Source organism: Cebus imitator, unplaced genomic scaffold (genome assembly GCF_001604975.1).
Source record: "Cebus imitator isolate Cc_AM_T3 unplaced genomic scaffold, Cebus_imitator-1.0 Scaffold479, whole genome shotgun sequence".
Lineage (NCBI taxonomy): Eukaryota > Metazoa > Chordata > Mammalia > Primates > Cebidae > Cebus > Cebus imitator.
This window is the reverse complement of record NW_016107794.1, coordinates 949,801-962,449: the sequence shown is the minus strand read 5'-3', so window position 1 is coordinate 962,449 and position 12,649 is coordinate 949,801. Positions and strand designations below refer to the sequence as shown.

Below are 12,649 nucleotides of genomic sequence, written 5' to 3'. Positions count from 1 at the left end.
AAAAAAGAATGAAGAAGACAGAGATAGAAGAAGAGATGAAAAAGACAGAGATAACCAGGATAATATTTTTGACTTGTCATATTAAACCTAACTTGAATTGTGTTTTTGGCAAGAGCCTATTCCAGGAGAACATCAAAGGAGAAAGACAGGAAAAAAGGTTACTGTAAGGATCTCAGCTTTAAGTGCTTTAACTATTAATTTCACTGCTCAGACAGACAAAGAGTAGAAGATGGAAAATAAAATACACTATTAGAATAAATGATGAGAAATGAACATATAGCTTTAAGGTAATTATTTACTTCACTGAAGGATTCAACAAGATTCAAAGATTCCAGAACACATTCCACTAGCAACTATAACAGGGTCCATACTAGGCAGTGCATAAAGTATTTTAGATTTCTCAGTTGAAAAAAGAAAAAAAAAAGATTTATCATTTGAAAGCTTCCAAAGAGCTCTAATTTTTAAGACAGAGTCAATGGAAGGCAAGGCAACAAAGGACTACAGGAATAAGGATGAGATTAGTCCATGGGTTGGTTTGTCTTGTCTTGTGTTTGAATGCTCTTACTAGCAAAAAAAAGATAAAAATTCCTCTCTATCCCTCTACTGGTCTCTAATTTTTAAAGAAATTTGTTTGGAGATAGTGGTTATATCAGCCTCACACTGATATATGGTATAAATAGACTACCATTAATCGCATACATATGACCTATCTGTAACAACTGATAATTAAGCATCACCACTAAAAAATAATTGGCCAAATCTTAACTTATATTGATTATAACAGGGACCAATATTTTATGTTACCACTGAAAAGAGCTAAAGACAGCTTTAAAACATATCTTGGAGAGAATATGGGACGTAAAGGTCTTAAGGGTTATTAATTCCTCTAAACTACAAACACACACGAAAGCACACTCCTAGGACACTATACCAATAAAGCTGTCTAGTTTAAGAAGCAGAAACCTAGGTTCCAGTTCACCTACTGAAATCCTGTGCAAGTCATTTAACTCTTTGGGAGTCAAGGGAGGGCACTAATAGCAGTTGGCTGAACTTACAAGGTTGTTTTGAAGGAACAAAAGAGAAGGTATAAACAGCTCATAAATCATAAACAACAGGGCAACTCTTAAATAAGTGGAACACAAACTATAAACTGACTGAACACGACAGGTATTAATTCAATTTTGAACACCATAGGTATTAATTCATTAATAATAAACTTATACAATCTAAATATAATAAAACTAACAGCTCTGCAACAATAGTCTGTTTCCCAATAGATATTTACTGAATGTTTACTACTTCCAGGGACTGTTCTACATGCTGAGGACTCAGTGTGAATAAGAACATTCAATAAGTTTATATTATCCTGGAGGTAGACAGTAGACAATTAAAATAATTACAAACAAGTACAATGAAGACAATTAAAAAGGGCCACTAGAACTCTCCTAGCGGCCTACATTAGCCTTTCTAAGGAGCTAACATTTGGCTTCAGTCTGAAGTTTGAGGGGTCAAGGGTGAGAAGACTTTAGAGCAGAGCATTCCCAGCAGTGTAAAAGCAAATACAAAGGCCCAGGGACCAAAACAAGATTAGAAGATTTACGAGCCAGAAGCAAAGCCACTGCAGCTAAAACCCAGTGACCCAGAAGGAAAGAGTGGGTCAAAATGGAAAAAGTGGCCAAAGCCAAGATCACAGGGGCTAGGGAGAAAGGAATGGCATTCTCACCTTAAGCGCAATTAAAACCATTAAAGCAGGGTAGTGATAACAAATCTGCATTTTAGAAAAATCACATAAATTACTATCTGGAGGAAACTGAAGACAGCAAGAGTGAAGGAAAAAACCAGTTGGGAGGCTGCTACTTACAAAGTAGAGATGATGGTGCTTGAATCTGGGCTTTAGAAGCAGAGGCAGAAGGGGATAAGTGGATCTGCCAGGTATTTTGGAAGGAGATCAGACAACGTACTTAAGGATTGGATGTAGAATGAAAGGGAAAGAATGTTGGTTTTTTTTTTTTTTTTTTTTTTTAGTGAGGGGTGTAGTCTCCAAGCACTTAAGTGGGTGGATAGTAGTCATTTTCCAACATAGGGCAGATTTTGAAAATTGATGAATCAGGAGGAAAGGGGAGGGAGGAGTTAATGGTTCTGTTTCACAGATTTGACAAAACAAGTTGAGGTGTCTGGTAGACATCTGGCTATCCACATTCAGAACTCGAGGAGAAGTCTGAGCCAGAGTCATCAAGACACAGATGATTCTGGAGCCACAAGTCCGATGAGAGCTCTCAGAAAGTTAAAGTAGACAAGAAGGGGGCTAGGCTGCGGCTATAGCATTGGAGCATCCAACACTGATGGTCAAAAAGGGGAAGAGAAGCCAAGGCACCTGAGAAGAAACAGCCAGTGAGGAAGGCAAGGAAGGCAGGGGAGGGGGGAATGAAAGAAAACATGTCCAAAGCAGTATTACAGAAGCCCAGAGACAAAAAGAGGTTTTAAAATGATGATATGGTTGTCTATGGCAAATGATGTTAAAAGGCTGAGTAACAGACCAGAGAAAAGAACACTTTCTTTCACTAGATAGAGGCTGATGACTTTGTTAGGAATATTCCAGTGCAATGGTGTAGAAGAAAGTCTGATTAGAAAAGAGTTAAACAGTGTAGGAATGAGCAAGTGGCAACAGTAAGTACAGATAACATTTTCCAAGAGTGTAATCCAGTGGGCAGAAATAAATCAGTAAAGGTGAATTAAAATGGGTTTTATTTGCATTTTGTTTTTTAAAACTAGGTATTAAGACAGGTAACTTAATGACAATGATCAAGTGGAGAAGACAACACTGATGATACAGGAGAAGAAGGGTAATAGCACAGGTAAGCCTCTGAAGAAGCCAGAGGCCATGGAATTCGGGGCTGCAATGTTTGTCTAATACAGATGCAGGAAGAGGCTTCTACTGTAAGAAGGTGGAAAATAAATTATGAGATACAGCTAAGCTGGTAGAATTGGCAATGGTCCTAGTTTTAAAAAATATAAGTGATAATATCAAATTATTAGGAATAACTTCTAAGTAAATATAATGAGAAATCTTCTGCCTAATTGGCTCAGTTAATTGTAGTGTAGGTCATTCATGGAATTGATCTTCTTATGGTCTAGTTAGCTTCACAAAGAGAAAATACAACCAAAACATATCAAAAGTAGCCTCAGAATTATATGCTTTTGGAGTCTGCCTCCAACACTGTTTGGAGTAACAAAAGTCTGTATTTGTTCTATGATTAGATAATAGCTCAAAAGTACTGTCTTTGTATTTGAAAAGAACAAACTATGAAATAAAATGTCAATTATATTAAGACCTTAATGTTTTACAAGAAAATGTAGCATCCTAATTTTGGGAACTAATAAAATTATGTCCCAATTTAGGAAATGAAGTGGGGAGAGTTTACTGGAATGTTGGATGCAGGTAGATTTAACTGACAATCACAGCTAACACACAGCACATACTACAGTCTTATCAAATGCTGTACTAGAAATTTTGTCAGTATTTGTGTATATATCATTATGTATATGTGTGTCTATATGTGTTTATATTACATGCACATATACGTATGTGATATGGTAAGGATGTTTATCCCTTCCAAATCTCATGTTGCAATGCAATTCCAAATGTTAGAGGTGGGGCCTGGCGGGGGTAATTGGATCATGGGGGTGAATCCTTCATGAATGGTTTAGCACCATCCCCTTGTTGATAAGTGAGGTCTTGCTCAGCAGGTTCATGCAAGATTTGGTTAAGAGTCTGGGAACTCCTTCTCCTTTCACCCCCACTCTCATCATGTAACGTGACTGCTTCTGCTTCACCTTCTGCCATAAGTATAAGCACTCAGACTTCCTAAAAGTCAAGCAGATGCCAGTACCATGCTTCCTGTATGGCCTGAGGAATTGTGAGCCAGTTAAATCTCTTTTCTTTATAAATTACCCAGTCTCGGGTATTTCTTTATAGCAACACAAAAATGAACACACACAGAAAATTGGTACTGAGGAGTGGGGCACTGCTATAAAGATACCTTAAAAAGTGGAAGTGCCTTGTAACTGGGTAATGGACAGAGGCTGGAGTTTGGAGGGCTCAGAAGAAGACAGGGAGATGAGGGAAAGTCTGGAACTTCTTAAAGAGTGGTTAAGTGGTTGTGACCAAAATGCTGATGAAGCTATGAACACTGAAGTCCAGGCTGACAAGTTCTTAGATGGAAATGAAAAACTTAGGGGAACTGGAGCAAAGGTCACCATTGTTATGCCTTAGCAAAGAACTTGGCTGTATTGTGTCAATGCCTGAGGGAGCTGTGGAAGTTTGAACTTAAGAGTAATGACCTAGGATATCTGGCAGAAAGTGTTTCTCAGCAGCAAAACATTCAAGAACTAGCATGGCTGATTCTAACAGCCTACTATTAGATGGAGGAGCAAACGAATTACTTTAAGCTGGAACTTATAATTAAAAGCAAAGCAGAGGGTGAAAGTTTGGAAAATCTGCAGCCTGGCCCTGCGGTAAGGAAGGAAAACACACGGACTGTGGTGCAAATACTTTCTAGAGATTAGCATGACTAAAAGAGAGCTGAGTGCTAATAGATAAGGCAATGAGAAAAAGGCCTCAAAGGCATTTTCAGATCTTTTGGACAGCCCCTCCCATCACAGGCCAGCAGCCTCAGAATGGTTTCAAGGGTCAGGCTCAGGGTGCAGCTGTCTTGCTCAGCTATGGCACACTGCTCCCTGCATCCTGGCTGGTTTGGCTCCAGCCTTGGCTCAAAGGGGCCCAGGAACACCATGGGCCACAGCTCTGGAGGGTGCAAGCCATAAACCTTGGCAGTTCCTATGTGGTATTAAGTTTGCAGATACTCAGAACGCGAGTGTGGGAGAGGCTTGGCAGTTTTCCCCTAGATTTCAAAGGAAATATCAGAAGTCCTTGATGCCACAAGAGAAGCCTGCCTAGGGACAGAGCCCTCACAGTGAAACTCCACTAGGGCAATGCCAAGGGGAACTGTAGGGGTGGAGCCCCTAGAAAGAGTCCCCACCACCAGGGCACTGCGTAGTGGAGCTGTGGGAAGGGGGCCATTGTCCTCTAGGTCCTAAAATGGTAGAGCCACTGGCAGTTTGCATCCTAAGCCTAGAAAACCCTCAGTCACTCAATTACAACCTGAGAGAGTAGCTACAGGGGCTGCACCTATCTTATAAAGCTAAAGAGGTGGAGTTGGGCCTTGGGACTTCACCCTTTGTATCAGTCTGCCCTAGATACAGAATATGCAGTCCAAGAAGATTGTTTTTGGAACTTTAATGACTGTCCTGCTGGGCTTCAGACTTGTGTGCAATCTACTGCCCCTTTCTTTTGGCTGATGTTCCTCCCTTTTGAAATGGGAAGGTATACCCAATGCATGTACCACAATTGCATCTTGGTGTAAACAGCTTGTTTTTGATCTCACAGGCTCATAAATGGGAGGAACTCATCTCCAGATGAGATTTTGGACTTTGAGCTTTTCAATTAATGCTGGAGTTAGTTAAAATTTTGGGACACTATTGAAAAGGCATGATTGTATTTTGAAATGTAAGAAGGACATGAGATGGAGGCGAGGGGAGCAGGGGTGGAATACTATGGTTTGAAAGTCTATCTCCTCCAAATCTCATATTGAAATGTGATTCCAAATGTTGGAGGTGGGATCTAGTAGGAGGTGATTAGATCATGGGGGCAGATTTTTCATGGACAGTTTAGTACCATCCCCTTGGTGATAAATGAGTTCTTGCTCAGTTAGTTCATATGAGATCTGGTTGTTTAAGAGAGTCTAGGACCTGCCTCTTCTCTCTCCCTCTCTCACCATATGATGTGCCTGCCTCCACTTCTCATTCTGCCATGAATAAAAACTCCCTGAGGCCTCAACAGAAGACAAGAAGATGCTGATGCCATGCATGCTGTACAGGCTGCAGAACCATGAGGCCAATTAAACCTTTTTTCTTTATAAATACCCTGCCTCAGGTATTTTATAGCAGTGCAAAATGGACTAACACAGTCTGTATCATAGCGAGCCTATAGCAGCAGCCAACCTGACCTTCCTAAGTGAGGAACACAGGAAAACGTACAGACCAAGGAAGTACATAAAAATTTATGTTTATTCTTCTTGGGAAACAGTCTAATATTCTCATGATTTTCTCAATTTCAAAAGAGGCAATCCCTTCCCTACCTGCAAATTTAAGAGACACTGGTCTAAAGTCAAACTTGTGCATTCTTTAGCAAAATGCCTACTATGTCACTGTGCACTAAGCATACAAAGGGAAATGACTCAGACAGGATGCCTTTCCCTGCCACTTGCCCTCAAAGAGCTCATAGTTTGGTGGGGGAGACTGACAAGCAACCAGTTAAACACTCTGGGTTGTGTGTGTTTTGGGCTTTCAAACTTAAAGCTCAGGAGAAAATTCTGGACCTAATTATAGCAACCACCATTTAAAAAGCTTAGTGTCTCATTTGCTTTCTTGCGCTTTCAAGTCCATGAAGCCATGCCTCTTATAGAATACCACTTGGCACCTGCCTTTAATTTTTACAAATTCATTTATAAAAATGAATTCCTTGTTTAAGGTAGTACTCTGAATAACAAACACAATCCTAGGGCTGGAGGCCTATATACCAGAAACCTATTATTGAAAAGTCTAGCATTCAATATAAAATATAACATAGTAACACAGGACCATGATGAGATGAAAAATACATCAAAAGCTAGTGTAAAAATATAAGGATCAAAGAATGTGATTTATATTATGAATAAGAAAATCAATGTAGGAAAACAACAAAGATACAGAAGAAAAAACCATGAAGGTAATTTTATGCAGTTAGGATTTTATAAGCAGGTTATTTTGGTATAAAAGTGCATTCTTGGATTCTGAGGAGTATAAGACAGATGCTTTCTCTAACAGAGCCAAAAATACGAAGTTACAAGCCTCAATTCCAGTTAACCTTGAAATTTATAGTTTCAATTTCTTTAGGAGTTAGGATAATTAATCAGAACCACTGGGAAGTTTTTAATATGAAAATTATATCTGGTCAAACACTTCCTATTTATTGACCAGTATGCATGATATTCTTCAAAACATACTGTTAGAAAACAAGTGATAAATTGGCAAGACAAACAGGAATCACACTAACACAATTTCCTGAAGAGGGCACTCTGTTTTTTTGAGACAGGGTCTCACTCTTCTGTGGAATCACACATAGCTCACTGCAGCCTTGACTCGGGCAATCCTCCCACCTCAGCCTCCTGAGTACCTGTAATCACAGGTGTGCGCCACCACTCCCGGATTATTTTTGTTTTAAATGTTGCCCAGGCTGGTCTTGAATTCTTGGGTTCAAATAATCCTCCCACCTCAGTCTCCCAAAGTGCTAGGATTACAGGTGTGAACCACCACACCTGGCCAGGGTATGTGTTTTAAAGAACAAACTGATAAGCAGAATCTTAAACCAAATTTTTTTCACCATGTAATTCTAAATAATTTTTTTCCCTATCAGAAATTACTACTCAGAAGAGGGAACCTCTTCATATCGCAACTCTTTTACAGGATATGTGAACTGAACTTTTCTAACAGACAACACATAAAAAAGTTAAAAGCATGGTCTCTGAGTGAGACTCTGGGTAAGTTGTTTAACTTTTTTGTGTTGAGGGTTCTTTTGCTGTAAAATAGGAGAAACCTGTTAAAATATTAATTTGTTTTAATATTTTCAAGTGCTAATAGCTAATCTGGAATAGAAAGTGTTATCCATCATAAGGGTAGCCTATCATTTTTGTGGTTATTGCCTCAGAAATGGGTTGTTCTTCCATGCTTTACAGAAATCTAATATCGGCACCCCAATACTTCTGATTTCCCTTCTCCACTCATTTTTTAAAAACACATATCGCCAACACACTACACATTTCATTTAGTTGTCTTGTGAACTGTCTGTCTCCCCCAAGTGAACACATGAAAATTAGGCAGAGATGTTTGTTTTATTCACGGATGTACATCCAGGGCCTAGAAAAATGCCTACTGAGTGGCAGATAATAAATACGACAAAATTTCAGCAATTCTAAGATGCACACATTCTTACATTTTATTAAAATCTCTAACACTGTGATGATTTAATTATACACCTACAACTGCCAGCCCTCTACCACCTCTTTTAGTGGAAGTATATAAAACAGGACAATCAATATCCCAAGTCTTATGAAAGACAGTATATGTCAATGAATGAATCAGTAAATGAATGAACTAAAGGGACAGGTAGGACAACATCAGTTTTACCTAATTGAAATTTATGTACTGTACTTGAAGAATCATTTTAATTCTCACTTTCCCTATCTATAAACAGGTTATTCTAACAAAAGAGTACTTGCTGTCTAGTTCATTTCCTTGGACATACAAACTCCTAATTGCTTACTCCTGATCATGTTTCAATTACCATTCGTATGCTTGATCAGTGAGAAAGTGTTTCTGAGTGAATTATTTCTACTAAGTTAAACTAAAACTATGAAGATTTCTTTGGAAATAATGTTCTTGTGAAAGCTGCTGCTGTGTTTTATTATTTTTGAGACAGGGTCTCTATTTCCAGGCTGGGGTACAGTGGTGCATTCATACTCAGTGCAGCCTCAAACTCCTGGGCTCAAGTGATCCTCCTGCTTCAGCTTCCTGAATAGCTGAGACTATGGGCATGTGCCACCACAGTGGTTAATCTTTTTATTTGTAGAGATGGGTTTCTGCTATGCTGCCTAGGCTGGTCCTGAACTTGTAGGTTCAAGCAATCCTCCCGCCTTGGCCTTCCAAATTGTTGGGATTACAGGTGTCAGCCACTGCATGTGGCCTGCTATTTTCATTTGTATTTTCAACTGTAAATATAAGTATAATGCTTAAAATGGCTTGTTTCAAATTCTTTTTAAAAGACCATTTCAAAATAACAAATGGTGTATACATAAACAGTGAGGACAATAGTTTGTACAAATTTTAGCAAATATTAAATTCACAATACTAGGAAGAACATGAGCAATAACTTTCTATGATTTAAAGAGGGGATAATAATGCATGAATTTATTTAATAGCCCAAAGCAGCAACAATTCACATAGAATTTCCAGTGGTAAGTGGAGAGTTCTAGAGATTATCCATAGCTTCCAACATACTGTCAAAAGAGCATATATTTATCCCCTTCTCAAATTTTAAAAACCACTGTACTAATGCAAAATTTTCAGTTAACTTCACTAACTCAACCAATTTAAAAGGCACTGCTCTAAATAATAGCACAAAAGAAATTGTAGTACAAACTAACAAGAAATTATGTCTATAAAAATGAGAAGGCATTCTCATTCTCAAATGCAGGAGTATTCAGTTATGAGAAGACAAGAATTTTGATTAACTAATAGAGAAATGCAAGGACATGGTTAGGGGAAGTACAGCTGAGTGAAGATTTGAAGCTGAAGTTCAATATGACTTTTATGAACAAACTATGTTGTTACACTGAGGGGTCCTTAATGTTAGTGTCCCCTATCAACTTGATGATGACAAAATAATTAGATTTTAATGGTTAAGCTGAATTAATAGATCTACCAGCTGAGAAAAGCACACTATTGTACAAATCTCTAAGATGCTATAATATCTCAAAGTTGGGTTTCATAATGAACAAGCTCCAAATTTTGTCAAATTACTGTCTATAAAAGTCCATGGGAACTGTTCCTGACACTCTTAGTTATACCTTAGATATGCAATACCATTTTAATGTATTAATAGTTGGGATCAATCTTGGAGTAGTAATTAATCCCAACTACATCAAAATGGTATAGCATATCTAAGGTATAACTAAGAAGCTGATGTTTCTAGTGGTTCCAACTTGAAAAGATCCAAAAAAAATCTTGAAGAGTTAACAGGTCTTGCAGGAAAAGAACATATTCCAAATAGTTTGAAGAAGCCCTGCTGGGACATGTGTGAATACTGACTCTGGCTCCCTCAAGACCATTCTACTTCAGAGAAATCAAAGTAACTACCTATCATTAAAATAATTAACAATTCACAATGAATTACATAGGTTACAAAGGTTTTAAAGAATTTTTTAATATAATTTAAAGTTACTTAGTTTTAGAAAAGACTTTTTGCTATTACATTAAATATTACCTAAGCAATAGCATGGCATAAGATGTTTCAGAAAAAATATTAAGAAAAATACTTTTGCACAATTTCTCTAGAATTGGCTTTGGAATATATGGTAATATGTTCTAAAATTTTATATTAATAATTTCCTATCCTTCACAAAATAAATTATAATCCCCATTCATCCTCATGTGTCCCTCCCCAGTGTGCCTTTACAATTTGGAAATGCTTTCCTGAAATGTCCTAACCTTTATTTTATGTTCAATATGATTAACTTATAAAAGGCAATCTTCTGAAATCATTTCAAAGACCATAATGCCAAAAAGTTATGATGAATTTTCCTTTTTGATTCTCAAAATGAAACTTACCACAAATAAAAATGTATGAAAACAAAAGCTTCTGTGAACACAGAGACAGTCAACACAATTCAAAGACTGAAAACTATTTTTAATTAAAGCAATGTCTGTAAGGTAAAAAACTAACTTCCATCTCATCTATTTCATTTGCCTTAGGACCTCCTAAACTAATTATTAGAGGTTAGGTTAAGCCCCATAGGCTAAAACCAACTCAGTCAGCTAATGACAGTGATAACTATTTTAAGCCACCCAGAAAAACGAAGGATAGTGCTCTGATATTTTTTTTTCACCGGAATATCTGGGAGGCATCTAAGCCTGATTCCAACCTCTATAGTTTAAAGGGAAGACAATCTTTTTATCATAAACAGGCAGCAATAATACATGTAATAGAACAAAATATTTCATGTGTCCCATCTAAAACATATACATTAATTTGCAACATTTGTGTTAATATAAAAATACTTTAATTGTACTAATCTTATAACTAACCCATTTTTAACGTCACCATAATTATGCCATGATCATATAATCACCAAGATAATATAAGCAAGCTTTTATTATCCAAATATATAGCACTCTTTGCACAAAGAACCAAAATCAAACATAATAAAACTTACCTTCATTGGGAGATGTTTTCAACTTGGTACAAATTCCATAGACATCTCCATAGCTTTCCTGTATTTTTCGTAATGCATCTGTGGACCTGAGCTCCATAAGAGCCCGCAGCTCTGCGAGCGTAATTCCAAAGTCTCCATCATGATTAGCTTCCTTCAAAGAGTTTTTCACACCACTGTAAGCAACCGAGTTGTTTGCCATGTCACCCATTACAAGTATAATATATCAGAAGGAAAATGTTTCCCAAAAGAATTTTTCACTTGATGTATTTCCAAGATGAAAATCTTTTAAATATGAAAATCTTTCATAAACCAAATACTCATTGTATGATTTTGTAAAGCAGCATCAGCAGCAGCATTTCCCAGTGAAGTATCTTGACCTTTGGCCCATGGCTAGTTTCTCCATATCAATCATGAGATGTACACACCTGTAAGAAGAAAACATTTAAAAGTTAATAAAATCTATCTTAGAGTATTATGCACATAAGCATATTTTCTAAATGTCGTCAGGTAACTAAAGTACATTATTTAGTAATAAAAATATTGTTGAACTGCAGTCTTGTGCTTTTAAAGCATTTTGCATGATAAAAGATCAAAGTACAACTTTTAAATAAAATTGTATATCAAAAGACGTTAGATTGCATCATTATTAAATGAAATTGCACTTCACATGACTGAATTTTATGATCCACTCAGCATTACTGTTATTGTTCCAAGCACTATGCTAGTTGTTTTAATTTCATTCTCTCACTTAATCATCACAATTTAATCCCATAAGGTGTTATTCCTTCTTCTACTGAGAAGGGCAGGCTTCAAGAAACTGAGTTTCTGCCCAGCTAACAAATGGCTGAAATGTCTGAGGTGGACTGTCTCCAAGCCTGTTTCTTTTAATATTATACTTGGATCTCTCTCTCTCCAAGTCTTTCATAAGAAATATACCCTGAAAGGACAAAAAGTATAACAGATACTTTAATATTATTTCCTGCAATTCTCATTGGCAACTCTGTGATTCTACCATTTTTTGACTGTCAAAAACTATATATGATCTGTCACATGTCACTACCCCAGGTCTTCCTGTGACTCCCTATCTAAAGAAATTCTCTGCTCTTTTATTTTCCTTGCCCACTGTTATTATTACCTGAATTTATCTTGTTCATTTGTTTATATGCTATTTTTTTTCTCCCCATCTACAGTATTAGTTCTGAGGGCAAAGTCTGTCCATTACTACATCTTGAGTACCAGGCACACAGAAGACACTCAGTGAAAGTCTGAGGAATTAATACACGCATTACTTTTATTTCTTCACCGTACTTTCAAGTCCTCCTATTATTCTAATCTGCCTAAAGATAAGCTCTCTTCTCCATACAATCACCTCAACGTTAACAGGCCCAACAACGGACTCATCTCACTCACTAATTAAAAGCTCTGCCACCACCATTATCCTTATCGCCTTGGCTAGGAATCGTAAATCATCTTTGATTCCATCCTCTACAGCTTCAGTCAGTTACTAAGTTAATTCTACCCTTGAGAAGTCTCTTCTGTATATAACCCCTTTTCTTCCTGAT

At 37.2% G+C, this 12,649-nt stretch overlaps 1 protein-coding gene across 1 annotated transcript in view; it reads right to left on the bottom strand.

The window, feature by feature from the left end:
• The window catches only part of ATP2B1 (ATPase plasma membrane Ca2+ transporting 1), a 118,629-nt gene that overhangs the window by 55,307 nt on the left and 50,673 nt on the right, over positions 1-12,649 (bottom strand). The window contains exon 2 of the mRNA XM_037732924.1: positions 11,088-11,512. Coding sequence (XP_037588852.1) covers positions 11,088-11,295 — 208 coding nt within the window. The 5' untranslated portion in view covers positions 11,296-11,512. The remainder of the gene's footprint in view (positions 1-11,087; positions 11,513-12,649) is intronic.